Source organism: Zootermopsis nevadensis, unplaced genomic scaffold, assembly GCF_977971745.1.
Source record: "Zootermopsis nevadensis isolate Lab colony 2312 unplaced genomic scaffold, Znev_1.0 Znev_ptg000025l, whole genome shotgun sequence".
NCBI classification, from domain to species: domain Eukaryota; kingdom Metazoa; phylum Arthropoda; class Insecta; order Blattodea; family Termopsidae; genus Zootermopsis; species Zootermopsis nevadensis.
Genome location: NW_028259157.1, coordinates 1,037,503 through 1,056,756, shown reverse-complemented (window position 1 = coordinate 1,056,756; position 19,254 = coordinate 1,037,503). Strand labels below are relative to the sequence as shown.

Below are 19,254 nucleotides of genomic sequence, written 5' to 3'. Positions count from 1 at the left end.
ATTTTTAATAGTGGAAAAGTTTGCATTAATAAATGTTTAACGTTTCTTTTCATAATTTCCGGATATGCTACAGAAAGTTTTTTCCCCTTGTCTATATCCATGTTCATTGTATATCTGCAGTTCTTATTGTGGTTTGATATTCTGTGAACAAACAAATCTGAGAAACATTGGTCTGTAGCAAAATCAAAACATTCTGCTTATTTTTGCTCCTGAAAATGACATCAATGAGAATTGTTACTTTGTTTGACCTATGCTTTATTGCAGTACAAGTCAAAGTATTTTAAATAAGTCACTTTACATTTCTGTACGCATCACCAGAAGAAGCAGCATATTTAAGTGGATGACCAAATAAATGCGCACATGAAGAAATGCCGCACGAAAATTGCGCACAGAAAAGAACCCACTGTCATAAATGCTCACACAGAAAAATACGAACATAGAATAATTCTCACATTATTTTTAGTTTACAAAAACAAATGTGGCTAACGAGGCAAAGGGTAGGTTAGGTTAGGTTAGTATGTATAGTAAGTTTGAACTAAACATCACAGCATGCACATTACGCTTTATTAAGACTGTATTACTTGATAGTATTATGAATGTGAGAGTTTTTCTACGTGCGCATTTTTCTGTGTGAGAATTCGTCCGTGTGAGCATTTATCTTTGTAAGCAATTATCCGTGTGATTATTCGTCAGTGTGAACATTTTTCACGTTTGCATTTATGACTGTGGGTTTTTATCTTTGCGGAATTTTCATGTGGGCTTTTGTCACGGAACCATTTATGTGTTTGTCAAGAGCTATTTATTGCCGACAAACACTGTAAGAAGATCAAAGCGTAATTCACTTGTGTTTTGCAAAATAAATTATGTATCAATGCCCTGCAAACCGTAATTTTGGACTTGGCTGTTTTGCCCAGTGCTAGTTTTCATTTATTATGAATCATCTGTATTACTCTGTCCTTTTCTGAGTTATTCACTTGCATTAGATGCTCTGGAAACATCGCTCTTTAAAAAGGAAAAGACAAATAATATGTTACAGTTTATTCTTCAACATCATGCAGAGAAACAGACAATAACTCATTTCCATACACGAAATAAATTCTCCGTTCCTGCAAGATGAACATCAATCACTTTGTTTTCTGAATATGTTGAATATTTGTACATTATTTTTGTACTCCTACGTCACGAAGAAAATTTCATTTAAATGTGCTAAAAGCTGGATAACATTACAATCAATAATTGCATGCTCATCTTGACTTTTATCAGATTGACAAAACAATGTATTTAAAAGAAAGATTATGATGATGGTGCCTGGCTCAGCACATTATTAAATCATATAAATTTTTGAGCAAAGAAATTAGTTTCATATTTTTTTATATGCAGGTAACTTATGTGTTTGTTGAATAATTTACCAGCTGTTAAAGAAAGGCCTGGCACAGTAGACTTGGTCACTTAAGTTCATAATACCTCCACACCTTACGTCTCCAAATGTTTCAGAATAGATTTTGTAACTATTTCTGAAGCCAAGGCAGTACATCTCTGCTCCACACCTAATATGGCCACTGTCTGGATTCCAACAATTGAGGATTATGTACACCGATTATTACTGGTGCAAATTCAGGTCTGTAACAAATTAATATTAACACAAGTTTAAAGGAAAACATTCTTTTACACATTAATATTTAGTTTGGCAGACCGTCTACAGAACAAGTTTCTTATTAAGGTTTTAGTGCTTATTAATGCGGCACACGAAATATTATCAGAACAAAATGCACAAACAATTTAATTTTCATAGCTACTATTTTTGTCCACTTAAATGGAACCACTTGTAAATTACCTGTCAAGGTAAAAGCATGAAGTGGTATATGAATAAAAATTCAGATTAAAATCATAAAACATATTGCGTAGAACAAATTTCAACGTAATAGAGCATTGACACTCATTCATAATCAGGATATTTTCCATTCTGTGGTATTTACCCGCAGAAGTCAAAACACGGAAATTTCAGAACACAGACTGTCCTATACGACATCAATAAAGTTTATTAATCCATAAACATGATTTAGTAAATTTCTTACCGTAGTTTATAATGTCCTTGTCCTTCTGTTTTCATCACCTGGGATCCCTGTAACAAAACAAAACAATTTCAATACGTTATGGCATTAATTTGTTTTACAGCTTGTGAGTGTGAGCTGTCTCTCCTGCAGGGTGTTAAATGGAGGATAAGGATCAATGTAAATACTGCGAGATGCAAAGACAGAAATGGCCTAAGTGGCAGTCTATTTATGACCTTTGGGAAATTATTCACAAATTCATTGTCCATCAGTATTCGTCATTGGTGTTAATGCAAATATTGTAGATAAAAAATGTGATTCAGTAATTTGTATCAATATATTCTTGACGAAAATTCCAGTTAGAAATATTCTATCACCTTGGGTGGTGTTATTAGTGGCTATAAAGTTATGAGTATGTGAAATTCAAGAATTAATTTTACATTAGTAAGCTCAATTACTAAACAAGTTCTTACAATTTGCAATTGACTTTATAACATATGTTTCAAGTATCCACAATCAGCATGGATACCCATATTTCTACAAAATGTGTAATCCTCAAGAATTTGAACACAACCATTTACGTATCTTCCAACATGCATAATTTTATAAAGTTGTCTGTTCTATTTCTGATTATCATTTTCACGCATGATTTCGCATAACCCTACGGACATAAATATAGAAGGTTCAGGTCTATTGATCTGTAGCGGCCAAGTCTCCAGACATTGCTACGTGGCCAATGCACTTATGATACACATATTTATGTAACTTCATCGCTTGTCAATTAAAAAATGGAGGCATCACATCATGCTACAGATACATATATAACTACCTTCCAAGAGGTGGGAAAAGTCATTTGGCAGAAATATAACAAGATTGACACCTATAAGACGACCATAAAATATTAATTATCGATAAGTTGACTGCCAACAGAACAACACGGGTTTAAAAGAAATAAACTATCTTCTATTTTTCTTAATTTCAAGAGTTTCATGAAGTTTCACAAGAAACGATAAATGAATTAATGTGAAATTATTCACTCCGTAATGTTTAAAATGTAGACAATTATATTACTCTAAAGAAAGTCCATGAATTTATTGTATCTTACTTTTCTTAAAGTGACATCTTTAGTGTAATTTTATTTGATAGATCTTCGATCAATCATGACATTTGTTGTTACAGGTACATAACGTAGCGTAAGATGATCACGTGTTATGCTGATAGACTTATTTCGTTAGAACTTAAAAAATAAACTACAGACAAATGATATAACTGTGTGCTAAGGAAACACAGTGACATTAAATTGGCTAAATGTGAATGTGGCTTAGCTCTCCTTCCTCGATTCCACTACAAAATTCATCCCTCACAAATGAAATTTTAACTACCGACAACAGTGCTGTTGAAGACTGAATGTGTTAGACATGTACGTACGCTTTTGAATGCAACACACATGCAGATTCCATAAGCAAACAGTTCAGAAAATTGATGGATTTACTTTACAAGTAAACTTGATAATATCTATACTCACTGGTGTGTGGCAAAGATCCGACGTGGTGATGGATTGTGAATCCTTGCATACATAGGTATAAAACTGACCCTCCTCCAGTATTGAAGCACCTTCAGCAGCAGTATTAGATATTGATGTCCCGTTTACCTGCCCAGGCTGTAGCTGTTGGCATACTCATACATTGTTTATGCTCTATTTTTCACTTTGCTATCAGTATTTGTTAGGAGCATTATGATTTTTTTCAGTAACACAGAATTTGAATAATGTAATATCAAACTTTCTTGCATGTATGATATGTCATTCTTAAGTAACCTCAACCGTGGGTCCATAAATGCAATTTAATGCAATAGAAAGTTAATAAAACGCATTCATTATATTTTGACAGTATGCAAGCGATTAGTTGCCTGAGACAAAGCATGGCATTAATCTGCAAACTACAAATATTTCACACCTTCAAGCTCTGTTACAGTAACCGAAGATTCCAAAGGCAGCTGTCTTTAAGCATTTAACAAATTCAGATTATGAAGATGGGAAATAATCAGTTTTAGGATTTTCTCAGCATCGAGATTTAATTCATATTTTAGTATACGCAGATGAGTTGTGTTGTGTCCGGTGAATAATATGGTGAGTGATCAAGAAAGGCCTAGTAACATAGTTTATTAGGTTTTTAATACCTCCACATTCTTTTCGAGAATAGATTTTCTTAATGAATCTGAAGCTTCGACAGTCCTTTCCTGCACCATCTCGTTTTCATAACGGAAACTACAGACATTGAATTCCAAACCCTGAAGGCTGGTTTCATCATATACCCTTGGCTGCATCTTAGTTCTGTAACGAAAGAGTAATAAGTCACAATCATAATCTGGAAAATTTACTTTCTGTTATATTTATCCGCAGAAGTCCATTTAGAAAAAAACGCAACTTTCAGAACACATACTGTTCTATGGGACATCAATAATTTTTATTAATCCATAAAACATGATTTAGTAAATTTCTTACCTTGGTTTAAACTGTGTTTGCTCATCTGTTTTCATCACCTGAGATCTCTGTAATAATACACAACAATTTCAATATCTCATGAATTTAATTTATTTTTGCAGCGTGTGATTGTGAGCTTTCTCTACTGCAGTAGTGTTAAATGGGATATGAGTGTCATCGTAAATAGTCCACTATGCGAGATGTAAAGACAGAAATGGCCTTGAGGGCAGTCTCTTTATGACCTTTGTCAAATTATTCAGAAATTCATTGTCCATCAGTATTTGCCATTGGTGTTAATATAAACGTTGTTGATACACAATGTGATTTAAGAATTAGTATCAATTTTTTTCTGATTAATTTCCAGTCGGAAACATTTGGTCTTCATTGGTTGCATTCTTAGTGATTATAAAGTTGCGAATATGCGAAGTTCAAGATTGATTGGTATTTACGCAGAATTATTACTGCGTGTTCAGAACACACAGTAAAATTAAATTAGGAAAATGTTAATGTGGCTTAGCATTCCTTCCTCGATACCACTACACAATTCATCACTGCCAAATAAAATTCTAACCACCGACAAAAGTGCTGTTGAAGTCTGAATGTATTAGACATGTACGCACGCTTTTAAATGCAACACACATGCAGATTCACTAAGCACAAAAAAATGGATTTACTTTTCAAGTGAACATGATAATATCTATACTTATTGGTATGTAGCAAAGATCCCACTTGTGACAAAGATTAATATTTTCGCAGGAGTAATTTGCCAGCGTGTGGACTATCTTGGTCAAAACAGCTCTGTCTATTTAGCAACGTATAATTCTAGATTCAAGATCTTCGCTGATAATGTCAGGCTGTGCTTAAATTCGCATCGACTGAGCTCGCCTCTTGTTGTATGAAACCCAATATGTCAGCCTTTGCACGTCTCGCTAATTAAAAAACGTCGGAGGACGACGTCGTACAGCTAATTATTCTGGTTCACCTGGTGAGCACTACGAACCCCGAGGAAGAAGACGTTGTGGCCGGGTATTATATTTTGACCGAAAAGTGACATTCATTTCATGTGGAAGGAATTCTAGACGGACGCTATTGAAATTCAAAAACAATATTCAGTTATACATAATTATTACTTTACCATACCCTAGAAAACTCTGACTGGTCTTGCGTTCTTAATGAAAGCTCGGTTGATGCTGCAGTTAATAATCTCACGGCTACTGTGTCGAAGGCCATCAACCTAGCTATTCCCCTTGTAAAACCCAGAAATTCTGCATTTCCTCATTGGTTTTCCAAAACTCTTGTCTATTACATTAGAAATAAGAATGCATCTCTTAAGAAATTCAAAAAATCTAAATCTGATTATCATTATAGCGTTTTTTCCCACTATCGTAAACTAGTTAAATTGACTATTAAATCAGATAGATTGGTTTGGTTAAAAACTATTGAAGAAAATTTGAAAACCCAACCAAAGCACTTTTGGAAATATATTTCTAATTTCAAAAAGAAAGACCAGTCGATTACACAAATTAAAGTTGGAGACAGTTTTATCACGGAACCCCAGGCAATCGCTGAAGCTTTTGCTGACCGCTTTCGTTCTGTTTTTAACTCCCCTTCTTGCGTTAATGTTACGACTAGTTCTGACTTCGCCTATTCTGATGTTTTGAATATTCCTCGTATCTCTGTTGATGATGTTACGCGGGCAATTAGTCGTCTCCGTTCGACGAAATGCGTCGGACCCGATGAAATCCCGACTTTCGTCATAAAAGGTTGTTCTGAGATTTTAACTCCTCTTTTACGCCATATTTTCAACCTTAGTTTATCTAGTGGGAACTTTCCTTTGTTATGGAAGCGAGCGGCTGTTGTGCCGATTTTTAAGAAAGGCAACAGCGCCTTAGTATCTAACTATAGGCCTATTTCGATCCTTAATAACCTCTCCAAAATTTTTGAAAGTATTGTTCATGATCACCTTTCCTTTTATTTCAAATTCAAATTTCATCCCAGTCAGCATGGTTTTTGTAAATCAAAATCTACGGTAACTAATTTAGTTACCTACCTCAATGATGTTCAGCCGTCTGTTTGTTCACAGGGACAGATCGACTCTGTGTATTTTGATCTTAGGCAGGCCTTTGATTCAGTCCCGCATTCTATTCTTTTGAAAAAGCTCAATAAATTTGGACTATCTTCTCCTTATGTCAAGTGGTTCCAAAGTTATTTATCATCCAGATCTGCCTTTGTTCGCATTTTAGGACAGTCCTCTTCTTTCTACGCGGTGTTATCTGGAGTTCCACAAGGCTCTACCTTGGGACCTCTCTTATTTAATATTTTCATTAACGACCCTTGCGACAAAATTAAGTATTCAAAATTTCTCTTATTTGCTGATGACTTGAAACTATATCGTGATATCAAATCTGTGGATGACTGCAGAGTTCTTCAAGCAGATATCCATTCCGTACATGAGTGGTGTGATAATAACAATATGGAACTTACCATTGAGAAAACCAAAATTATATCGTTCACACGTAAAACCAACAGTATCCATTTTAATTACATTGTTAGTGACTTTTTAATCTTGCGTACTAATTGTATAAATGATCTCGGTGTTTTGTTAGACAGTAAACTGTATTTTCACTGTCATGTAAATTGTGTTCATTCCCAGGCACTAAGGACCTTAGGGCTTATTCGTTTTATTACTTATAATTTTTCCTCTTTAGACAGCCTTGTTGTTTTATATAATGCTTTAATTAGGTCAAAGCTTGAGTATGCCTCGGTCGTTTGGAATAATCTTACACAGACAGATTCTAATAAATTAGAAAATATTCAAAGAAAATTTGCCAGTTTATGCAATTACCGATTTTTCCAGTTTAATATCCCCCGAAAATATGAACTGATCCTATCTACTTTAAATTTTAGAACTCTTTATTCCAGACGACGACATCTCGATGCGTTATTTCTTATTAATGTATTTAAGGGCAAAATAAATTGCCATTCCATTATGGACGCTGTTGGTTTACGTGTGCCGGCGAGGCAAATAAGAAAATTTTCTACTTTTAGTGTGAGCAGTGCACTAAGACATAGTCCTTCAGCCAGGTGCGTCATCGCTGCAAATGACGTATGTAAATCTTTGGACGTATTTAGCACAAACATTGTCTCCCTTGAGCGAACGTTCTCAACAAGGGAAATGATCTAGCTTGGTTATCTGTCTTTTTATATTTTTTAAAGTTTTACAATTATATTAGTGTTCCCTATGTGGATTATTTGTTTTTATTTATATTCCTTCATTTTTTGCTCTGTGTTAATATTGTTTCTATTTTGGGTTTGCCTGAACTTGGCAGTTATATTTAATACTGTATATTTATAAGTTTAGTTAATCCGTTTGTGTAATATTTTTAATTTTTATTTCACTATTATTGTATATATTATCAGTGTTTGCCTGTTATTGGCTTCTTGCTGTTGGCAAACACGTAAATAAATTAATTGAATTGAATTCAATTCAATTGAATTGAATAATACAAAGTAAAAGGAGTAATGTAGCGAGAGTGAAGATGACATTCTCCTGGGGTACTTCGCCGTGTAGGAACGTAGAAGTTAACGACGTTTCAGAGGTGTTTATATCAGAGCGATGAGTTCGCGGTGTGATACATATCTCAGGTTGATGTAATCATGATGCTCACCGCTGTGGGAATGTGAAATCTTACTGTTGTGATAAGAAATTGAAAATAAGTATTACGACGATTATTAACGTTTTGCAAAAATATCTTTCAATATTCAAATCGTGATTCTCTTTCATACGCAGAAACAAACAGAGCAGCGAGGATGCTTCCGGAAATAATTAAGAGCGGCTAGGGAACGTGTAGGAACAGATATCTAAGAAAAACTAGTCAGGTGCTTTGAATTTCATTTTACAAAGGATCTATACCTTATTTCGTAACATAGACGCTTTCTGTTGTGAATAATCCATCTTCCAAATTAACAGGTAAGGAGGTATTTCAGCAAGTATGCCATATTTTGCATTTAATTATCAATACGTAAATAGTTGAAGTCGTTTGTGTCTATGCTAATAAGTTTCCGAAACACGAATGAGTTAGTCAACAAAAAAGAAAAATTTAAAACGCATATTTATGCATTTTAATGGCCACTGCAGAAAACACGTAAACTAGATTACAAATGCCTCCAATTTTAGAGTGCTAAAACAGACGCATCATTTTTTGTGTCGTTTATGAACAATGGAAAATTTTAATGTAATAATCATAACATATTATGTGTTGTGGTCTACAGACATTCAATTACAAAATTTCGAAACGTTTGGAACTATGTGTTTTGCGGCATGGATTCTTCCTTTTCTGGAATGTTTTATAGTGACACAAAAAACTAACCTCTTCCGCACAAATTACGACTGGCAGCGACCATTCTTCGGATTTGTATCCATCTTTGCTGTCCGCGATCATATCGCTTGGTAGTTGCCAAAAAATAGATTGGAAGCCATGAACAATTCGTCTTGCAAGCAGAAACATTTTCTCCAACACGAATCCTGCCATTTTCGTCACTAATACTTGTGACACTGGAAATGGGAACAATTCAATTCCTGTTTCGAAAGCAACAATGCTCTTTTCAGTTGCACTGCACGTGTTACTGGTATTGTTGTGATTGTTGAAGAAAATTAATCGTAAACAATGTAAACAAAACGTTTGAAGCAGCGGTGGAGGGGGAGGGGTGTAGGACGCCCAGGGCCTCGCGCTGGAGTTGCCTTTTTCACTTTAATTATTGCCGTATTTTTTGTAAGACCAAGAATAACGAAGTACAAATTGAGGAAATTTTTGTTAAAAGCCTGAGGAAAATAAGTAATTTTTAAATGCCTTCCATGAAAAGATGTTGTTGACGGCAGACTGTGTACTGTTGGGTCTCATTGTCACTATTAAACTCTGGTGTTAATTCGGTAATTACCAGTGATAAGGATTTGCAACTAAAAGAAAAGAGACTTACGTGAATTTGTGGTCAGTATTAGCTAGAGAAATACAATGCTTAAGAACACTAAAAATGCATTTCGTGTATTTTACTCTTAAGAGTCTTCGCTAATGTATGTCAGAAAGGGCCTCACGAATGGTTCAGCCGAAACTAAAAGGGAAACATACTTAAATTTATTTAAGTATAAATTTGAATTTTACTTTGAACCTAATATTATCAAGATTTCTGTCTTCTGGGTTATTGCGCTGTGTAGTCTGGTCGATGTTAACCAACGTTTCAGAGGTCATACTGCCTCCGTCATCAGGGCGATCGCCCTGATGACGGAGGCAGTATGACCTCTGAAACGTTGGTTAACATCGACCAGACTACACAGCGCAATAACCCAGAAGACAGAAATCTTCATATTCACCGCTGTGAGAACCTCAAGTCTTACATAATATTATCAAGTTTACTTGAAAAGTGAATCCATCATTTTTCTAAACTATTTGCTTATGGAATCTGCATGTGTGTTGCATTCAAAAGCGTACGTACATGTCTAATACATTCAGTCTTCAACAGCACTGTTGTCAGCAGTTAAACGTTTATTTGTGATTGATGAATTGTGTAGTGGAATCGAGGAAGGAGAGCTAAGCCACATCCAAATTTTGCTAATTCAATTTTACTGTTTTTCTTGAGCACACAGTGTATCATTTGTCTGTAGTTTATTTGTTTAAGTTCTAACATAATAAGGCTATCAGCATAACACGTTGTCATCTTACGCTACGTTATGTACCTGTAACAACAAATGTCATGATTGATCGAAGATCTATAAAATAAAATTTCACAAAACTAGTAGCTTTAAGGAAAGTAAGAATCAATAAAATTTATAGCCTTTCTTTGGAGTAATATATTTCTCTACAATTTACACAATAAACAGTGAATAACCTTATATTCATTCATTTATCGTCTCTTGTGAAACGTCGTGTTGTTCTGTTGGCAGTCAACTTATCGATAATTCATATTTTAGGGTCGTCTTATAGGTGTCAATCTTGTTATATTTCTGCCAAATGACTTGTCCCACCTCTTGGAAGGTAGTTATATATGTATCTGTAGCATGATGGGATGCCTCCATTTTTTAATTGACAAGCGATGCAGTTACATAAATATGTGTATCATAAGTGCATTGGCCATGTAGCAATGTCTGGAAAAATGTCCTCTACAGATCAATAGGCCTGAACCTTCTATATTTATGTCCGTAGAGTCATGCGAAATCATGCGTGAAAATGAAAATCAGAACAGAACAGACAACTTTATTAAATTATGCATGTTGGGAGATACGTAAATGGTTGTAATCAAGTTCTTGAGGATTACACATTTCGTAGAAACATGAGTATCCATGCTGACTGTGGATACTTGAAACATATGTTATAAAGTCAATTGCAAATTGTAAGAACTTGTTTAGTAATTAAGCTCACTTATGTAAAATTAATTCTTGAATTTCACATACTCATAACTTTATAGCCACTAATAACACAACCGATGGCGATAGAATGTTTCTGGCTGGAATTTTCGTCGGGAAAAAATTGATACAAATTCTTGAATCACATTGTGTATCAACAATATTCTATCTATCTATCTTCTATTATAAAAATTTGTGATTTCGTCGTCGTCAATAAATTACGTCATCAATCAACAATGTCAACAAATAACGCTTCACAACAAATAATCAAAAAATCCAAAAATGTCGTCATCAACAATGTCAACAGATATTTGTTTATTCGACATTGTTTTGGAACACAACAATGCCGTGTAAACAAATTTCTGTTGGCATTGTTGATGACGACACAACAATTCAGAATAAACAAATAACGCTTCACAACAAGGAAATCAAAAACTCTCAAGCCAGTCGCATTATTACTCTTCCAGAAGCAGCACATCCCATTTTTCAATATTGACTGACAGTCGGCCTAAAACATTAGGAAAGTGAAAGAAGAAGTTATCAAGTATTTGAAGTACCAACTCCAACAAGGTAAACTGATACTCATTCGATATATTATGATTACGAAAATATTATGAAAAGTGACTTCATGATCGATTTTGAGACGAAGATTTGCAGGGGTGGGGCTGGACGTAAAAGGTTGACTGAACAAGAACTGTTGGCCTCTGAACAGCGTCGTAAAGAACTACAACATCAGACCGATTTAAGAAATAAAAAAACGAAAGAAGACTTACATTGATAAACGAGACTATATTAACGACACACGTAGAAAAACAAACGAAGATTTGCAAGGGTGGGGTTGGAAGTAGATAGTTGACTAACCAAGAACAGTTGGCCTCTGAAAAGCGACGTAAAGAACTAATCCATCAGACCTATTTAACAAATAAAAAAACGAAGGGAGAGTTACATTGATAAGCATAGAAAAACGTATACAACAAGAGCAGAAGAGAGAGAAAAAAAAATCAGACGAAGATTAGCAATGGTGTTGCTGGACGTAGAAATTTGACTGATCATGAACTGTTGGCCTCTGAACAGCGACGTAAAGAACTAAAACATCAGAACTATTCAACAAAAGACAGAAGAGAAAAAAAAAGAAGATTTGCAAGGGTGGGGTTGGAAGTAGATAGTTGACCAACTAAGAGCTGTTGGCCTCTGATCAGCGACGTAAAGAAGTAAAATATCAGATTACAGGAAGCGCTCCGAAAGGATTAGCCATCCTTGTCGTCAAAAAATGACGTCATCAACAATATCACCTTATATTTGTTTATACACGGGGGTTAGTTTAGTGTCTTACTCAAGATTTTAAAACGCAACCAACCCCCTTCGGGGGGTTGGTCAAGTGTTTAAACCCCCCATTCGGGGGGGGGGGGTTAGTTTAGTTTCTTACTCAGGGGTTAAACACTAAACTAACTCCTCTTTGGGACTAACCAAGGTTGGTTGCGTTTACAAACATGACCAACCCCAGCTAGGAGCTCCGAAAGGAGCGCCCTGCTCTAGTTGTATTAAAACCAATGACGAATACTGATGGACAATGAATTTGTGAAGAGTTTGCCAAAGTTCATAAAGGGACTGCCACCTAGGCCATTTCTGTCTTTGCATCTCGCAGTATTTACGATGATCCTTATCCCCCATTTAACACTACTGCAGGAGAGACAGCTCACAATCACACGCTGCTAAATAAATTAATGTCATGACGTATTGACAATGTTTTGTTTTTTTACAGGGTTCGGAAAGTCATGAAAACAAAAGAACAAAGACAGTATGAATTAAGGTAAGAAATTTACTAAGTCATGTTTTATGGATTAATAAAGATTATTGATGTCGCATAAAACAGTCTGCGTTCTGAAAGTTGCTTATTTTTTATGTACATACGTCTATACTGTAGGGATATTCGGCAAAAACAGCGTTAGTTACGAAGATGTGTAGGATCCATACCAACAATGTGTAAATGTGGATCGACAATTATTAGCTTTCATATGAACTCCTGCTTGCATAACAATGCAAGAAATAGGATTGGAATTTCTAAAACACGCCTGCAACAATATTGACTTAACGTGCCGTAAGGCTCTTTTCTCATTTATTATGCATGCTGTATAATTACCTGAATAAATCTTATTACAATCCACTCCTTTATCTAGGAAACTAATTGTTACGTCATCTGTTTATTCGGCATTGTTTTGTTTAATAAATAAACAAAATAATACCGAATACAATAATTATTATTGCCGTCAACAATCCGATTTCTTCAGTGTGGAAAGAGCTAAGCTGTGAATCGCTTGTAGAAGAAGTGCGTCGTAGAGTAGACAATTTTGTGATGGTGAAATCCTTTTAAAAATCACAGGTACTTGTCTTATATAAGAATTATTAAGAAATCTGTGAAACTGCCCTCAAATCTCTCCATTTTATTTTCGATTAAACTGATCATTGCCCGTGGACATCGTGGTCTCCTACAATTAAACAAAGTTTAAGGTAAGGGATTCCTATTTATTATTATTGTTCATTACATTTAATTTTTGACGTAAATACGTCTATACAGAAGGGTCATTCGGCCAAAACAGCGTTAGTTTCGAAGATGTGTAAGATCCAGCGCCGAGTCACCTTTAAACGTTCATTCCTCAGGAATGGTAAACGTAAGGGTAATATAACCTATATAATAATAATAATATATTTGGTTTAGACTATATACAGAGATCTGTGGCCGCCTAACACCAGGTTTTCACGGCCACAGTCCTTACATACGTAGCACTATTCGCACTACTGCTTACTACAACTATTCACTAATGCTACTCTACATGACTATTCCTTAATCCCTAATACTATTTACATAACTCATCCGTATTGTTCTCGTGCCTTCTACCCCAGTGGCAGTTCTAAATTCCTAATTTTGACCTGTCTTTTACATCTTACTTTGTACAGAAATTTCCCTACATCCCTGACCTCCGTGTCATTCGTAGTGCTTAAAATTTTCTTGACGGCCAACTCTTCGGCAACGGTGAACCACTTGTTCCTCAGGAGCTGTTCCCTCCACCTCCCGGTTTCCGTACACTTTAATAGTATGTGAATCTCGCTTTCTGTCGCCCCACATAAAGGGCATATTTTCCCATCCATGTCCCCCCTCATCCCTCTCAGCTTCCAAATACCCGCTCTGAACCATGCCCATCCCTCCCTCTCCGCCCTCGTACAGCAACCAATGTAGCCCTGTCTACCCCACCCTGATTTCATCTCCCCGTACAACGCCAGAGATCTCTTTTCTCTAATTTTAGCAAAAACGTTCTGTCGTTCTATGGCGTTGCACCTTTCCTTTAAAATTTCCCACGTCCTGCCCACACTTCTTCCTTGCGGATCCTGCCAAATATACCCCAACCCTAATTTATCTAATTCCTCTTTTACCCCCTTAGCCCATCCCCCAATTTTGTTTTGCGGTAGATCGAGTAAAGACCGAATGTGTAATGAGGAAGGAAGGAAGCTCGTCGATTTCTGTGAAAGGAACCTTCTAGAAATGCTGAATGGAAAATACGGCGAGGACACGGAGGGGGACTTTACTTATGTCAGCCAGCTGGGGAAGAGTGTCATAGACTATGCTCTGTTGTCGGAGGGGTTGGTAGGGGAAGTGGTGGATTTCAGAGTAGGGACGGAAATTCTTAGTAGTCATATGCCGTTAACCATATAACCTATATGTAAAATGATCAGTAAATAAGGACCCTTAACAATCTGTAATGTATTTTATTGTAATTATAATTGTTTTTACATTTATTTTAATTTTAATGAAGCAATGTGTGCAATTTTCAACGCATCTGGCGCGTTAAGCGCCCGCCTCTCGAAAACCGTAAGAGATGGATCGGACATATCGCATTAGAAATACGTATTACCTCTTGAGCTTTCCATATCTGTTTTCAGATTTTACATGCCACAAATGGTTTAGGTTCTACAAACATTTATTTATACAAATAAAGCCGCATCGCATTTCACGCTACTGTTGTGTTTGTGTGTTGCGTCATACTATGTAGACATAACAAGATGGATGACATTAAAGCTAAAATAGTCCGTAGTGCAGAATAAATGAGACAATACAGAAAACGTAAAAAATTGAAGTATTAAATAATGAACCTGAAGTTCCAAAAAAATACCAAAAACCAATGATGAACGTGGATAGTCAAATAATCATTGTCTTAATCAAACTATTTACTCAATTGTAAAGCATGTATAAAGGGAATATTTAGAATAAAGCTAATATATGAACTCCCTTCAATTGTATTTATTGCTTAAATATAATTTAAATACAAAGACGTATTTAAGTCAGATTCTCCGGAACCGTCGTTCCACTGTAATTTTTTTTTCTAAATGAACTTCTGCGGGTAAATATAACAGAAAGTAAATTTTCCAGATTATGATTGTGCCTTATTGCCCTTTTGTTACAGCCCTAAGATGGATCCAAGGGTATATGATGAAAGCAGCCTTCAGGGTTTGAAATTCAATGTCTGTACGATCCATTATGAGGACGAGGTAGTACGGGAAAGGACTGCCCAAGCTTCGGATTCATTAAGAAAATCTATTCTCGAAAAGCATGTGGGGAAGAAATATGTGGAGGTATTAAAAATCTTATAAACTATGTTACTAAGCCTTTCTTGAACAGTCACCATATTATTAACCGGACACAACACAACTCATCTGCGTATACTAAAATATGAAAATGTCGATGCTGAGAATATCCTAAAACTGTTTATTTCCCATCTTCATTATCCGAATTTTTTAAATGATTAAAGACAGCTGCCTTTGGAATCTTCGGTTACTGTTACAGAGCTTGAAGATGTGGAATATTTGTAGTTTGCGGTTAATGCCATGCTTTATCTGAGGCAACTAATGCGTTTTATTAAGTTTCGATTGCATTAAATTGCATTTATGGACCCACGGTTGAGGTTACTTAAGAATGACATATCTTACATGCAAGAAAATTTGATTATTACATTAATGAAATTCTGTGTTACTGGAAAAAAGCATAATGCTCCTAACAAATACTGATAGCAAAGTGAAAAATAGAGCATAAACAATGTATGATTATAATACATATATTTATTTTGGCCGTCTATACACAAACTTATTAAAATGAGTTGTTAAAATATTATAACATTCACAATATAAATATAAAATATGTTATGTTATGTTTTGATGCTCTTATTATCGTATTTCGAGTTTACATTCTATGGCATCTTCATATTAGAAACGACATGTTTCGATGTACTAAGACATCATCTTCAGGTTATCAATTCTATTAATTTTATAAACTATTATATACTAAGCTGCGTTGCATTTATTGATTTTATGCGGTTGTGAATCCATCCATCTTCATGATTGAATTGGTGTTAATGTTTCGCTGTTTATTGTCATGTTGTAATGTGTTGTATCATGTCTGACACCGGGAGACGATAACCTGATACTCTTATAACCTGATGATTATGCCAACAGCTACAGCCTGGGCAGGTAAACGGGACAGCAATTTCTAATACTGCTACTGAAGGTGCATCAATACTGGAGGAGGGTCAGTTTTATACCTATGTATGCAGGGATTCACAATCCATCAACACGTCGGATCTTTGCCACACACCAGTAAGTACAGATATTATCAAGTTTACTTGAAAAGTAAATCCATCAATTTTCTGAACTGTTTGCTTATGGAATCTGCATGTGTGTTGCATTCAAAAGCGTACGTACATGTCTAACACATTCAGTCTTCAACAGCACTGTTGTCGGTAGTTAAAATTTCATTTGTGAGGGATGAATTTTGTAGTGGAATCGAGGAAGGAGAGCTAAGCCTCATTCAAATTTTGCTAATTTAATGTCACTGTGTTTCCTTAGCACACAGTTATATCATTTGTCTGTAGTTTATTTTTTAAGTTCTAACGAAATAAGTCTATCAGCATAACACGTGATCATCTTACGCTACGTTATGTACAACAAATGTCATGATTGATCGAAGATCTATCAAATAAAATTACACTAAAGATGTCACTTTAAGAAAAGTAAGATACAATAAATTCATGGACTTTCTTTAGAGTAATATAATTGTCTACATTTTAAACATTACGGAGTGAATAATTTCACATTCATTCATTTATCGTTTCTTGTGAAACTTCATGGAACTCTTGAAAATAAGAAAATTAGAAGATAGTTTATTACTTGTTAACCCGTATTGTTCTGTTGGCAGTCAACTTATGGATAATTCATATTTTATGGTCGTCTTATAGGTGTCAATCTTGTTATATTTCTGCCAAATGACTTTTCCCACCTCTTGGAAGGTAGTTATATATGTATCTGTAGCATGATGGGATGCCCCCATTTTTTAATTGACAAGCGATACAGTTACATAAATATGTGTATCATAAGTGCATTGGCCATGTAACAATGTTTGGAAAATTGTCCGCTACAGGTCTATAGACCTCAACCTTCTATATTTATGTCCGTAGGGTTATGCGAAATCATGCGTGAAAATGAAAATCAGAAATAGAACAGACAACTTTATAAAATTATGCATGTTGGAAGACACGTAAATGGTTGTATTCAAGTTCTTGAGGATTACACATTTCGTAGAAAAATGAGTAACCGTGCTGACTGTGGATACTTGAAACATACGATATTTTATAAAGTCAATTGCAAATCGTAAGAACTTGTTTAGTAATTGAGCTTACTTATGTAAAAATAATTCTTGAATTTCCCATACTCATAACTTTATAGCCACTAATAACACAACCGATGGCGATAGAATGTTTCTGACTGGAATTTCCGTCAGGAATATATTGATACAAATTCCTGAATCACATTTTTTATCTACAATATTTGCATTAACACCAATGACGAATACTGATGGACAATAAATTTGTGAATAATTTCCCAAAGGTCATAAATAGACTGCCACCTAAGCCATTTCTGTCTTTGCATCTCGCATAGTGGACTACTTATGACGACCCTCATATTCCATTTAACACCCTGCAGGAGAGACTCACAAGCTGTAAAATAATTGAAAGTCATAACGTATTGAAATTATTTTGTTTTGTTACAGGGATCCCAGGTGATGAAAACAGAAGGACAAGGACATTATAAACTACGGTAAGAAATTTACTAAATCATGTTTATGGATTAATAAACTTTATTGATGTCTTATAGGACAGTCTGTGTTCTGAAATTTCCGTGTTTTGACTTCTGCGGGTAAATACCACAGAATGCAAAATATCCTGATTATGAATGTGTGTCTATGCGCTATTAGGTTGAAAGTTGTTCTACGCAATATGTTTTATGATTTTAATCTGAATTTTTATTCTTATACCACTACATGCTTTTACTTTGACTGGTAATTTACAAGTGGTTCTATGTAAGTGGACAAAAATAGTAGCTATGAAAATTAAATTGTTTATGCATTTTGGTCTGATAATATTTCGTGTGTCGCATTAATAAGCACTAAAACCTTAATAAGAAATTTGTACTGTTGACGGACTGTCAATTTAAATATTAGTGTGTAACAGATTGCATTATTTTAATATTGTGCCAATATGATTTATTACAGGCCTCAATTTGCACTCGATGTAGACCTTCAAGAGTTGAAATCGGGACCATGCATGGGACACCAGGGCAGAACGGGAAACTTAATCTTTGGAGGCACGTAGAAGGGACAATAATAAAGATAATCTGATGGAGGAACGTTGTATGTGTTTATTGTCTATTTGAAATTTATAATGAATTATTAGTTTAGTTTTAAGAGTTACAGTTTCTTTAAATATTAAAATCTTTACAAGAATGTAACCTACCCCATTTTGCCCTGAACCCGGGGCAAGACGGGGTGTGGTTGATATGTATTTTAAAAGTTGTAAAAAGATTATCTAATAAATATGACGTAGGATATAAAAATGATTTAGTATACAATGCAAAATGTCGAAACTTTACGCATTCGAAATACACTTAGCCCTAATGCAGACGACACACATGTGCACCTTTTCATCATCGTGACTATCAATACCTGCAGATGAGTTATGGGCCCATTTAAAGCAAGACGAATACCGGATCCACCCTTCAATTGACTGGGGATAGACATCGCCACAATACATGCAATTCTCATTTTATTCTCTTCTCTGGGTACCCCATTCAGCCCTATCCCATCCTGCCCAGAGTTTACTCTTTCAAATTAGGATTGCCCCAACAAAAATTACAGCATAAAAATAAATAAAATTATTTTGCATAAGACTTTCAAGACAACACCTTGTAACATGCAGAATTCAACAAATTCAATTCAATTCAAT

At 35.1% G+C, this 19,254-nt stretch overlaps 2 protein-coding genes across 4 annotated transcripts; one reads left to right on the top strand and one right to left on the bottom strand.

Moving 5' to 3' along the window:
* Positions 1–1,023: 1,023 nt before the first annotated feature.
* On the bottom strand, positions 1,024–9,094 carry LOC147872598 (uncharacterized). The gene is made up of 6 exons (XM_087355703.1): positions 8,904–9,094; positions 4,555–4,601; positions 4,230–4,383; positions 3,577–3,717; positions 2,076–2,122; positions 1,024–1,620 (listed from the first exon to the last, which is right to left on the bottom strand). The coding sequence occupies exons 1-6, from the start codon at positions 9,063–9,065 to the stop codon at positions 1,548–1,550; spliced, it is 624 nt and encodes a 207-aa protein (XP_087211829.1). The 5' UTR covers positions 9,066–9,094; the 3' UTR covers positions 1,024–1,547.
* A 2,302-nt stretch (positions 9,095–11,396) lies between these two features.
* On the top strand, positions 11,397–18,654 carry LOC147872597 (uncharacterized). Of its 3 annotated transcripts, XM_087355859.1 has the most exons (6): positions 11,397–11,500; positions 12,693–12,740; positions 15,388–15,556; positions 16,433–16,573; positions 18,024–18,070; positions 18,525–18,654. In XM_087355859.1, the coding sequence occupies exons 2-6, from the start codon at positions 12,706–12,708 to the stop codon at positions 18,622–18,624; spliced, it is 492 nt and encodes a 163-aa protein (XP_087211985.1). In that variant the 5' UTR covers positions 11,397–11,500; positions 12,693–12,705; the 3' UTR covers positions 18,625–18,654. The 3 variants fall into 3 exon arrangements, with proteins under 3 accessions (XP_087211985.1, XP_087211986.1, XP_087211987.1); XM_087355860.1 differs by lacking the exons at positions 11,397–11,500; positions 12,693–12,740 and adding an exon at positions 13,149–13,438; XM_087355861.1 differs by lacking the exons at positions 11,397–11,500; positions 12,693–12,740 and adding an exon at positions 13,150–13,310.
* Positions 18,655–19,254: the final 600 nt, after the last annotated feature.

What these genes read in the sequence shown, in the direction of transcription:
- LOC147872598 (XM_087355703.1), bottom strand. Translation starts at nt 9,065, where the DNA reads ATGGCAGGATTCGTGTTGGAGAAAATGTTTCTGCTTGCAAGACGAATT. An exon ending in TTCTCGAAAAGAATGTGGAG is followed by an intron (nt 3,718 to 4,229) that starts GTATTAAAAACC and finishes GTATGCCAACAG; the next exon opens with CTACAGCCTGGGCAGGTAAA. An exon ending in CAAGGACATTATAAACTACG is followed by an intron (nt 1,621 to 2,075) that starts GTAAGAAATTTA and finishes AATTTGTTACAG; the next exon opens with ACCTGAATTTGCACCAGTAA.
- LOC147872597 (XM_087355859.1), top strand. Translation starts at nt 12,706, where the DNA reads ATGAAAACAAAAGAACAAAGACAGTATGAATTAAG. An exon ending in CAAAGACAGTATGAATTAAG is followed by an intron (nt 12,741 to 15,387) that starts GTAAGAAATTTA and finishes CTTTTGTTACAG; the next exon opens with CCCTAAGATGGATCCAAGGG. An exon ending in CGGATCTTTGCCACACACCA is followed by an intron (nt 16,574 to 18,023) that starts GTAAGTACAGAT and finishes GTTTTGTTACAG; the next exon opens with GGATCCCAGGTGATGAAAAC.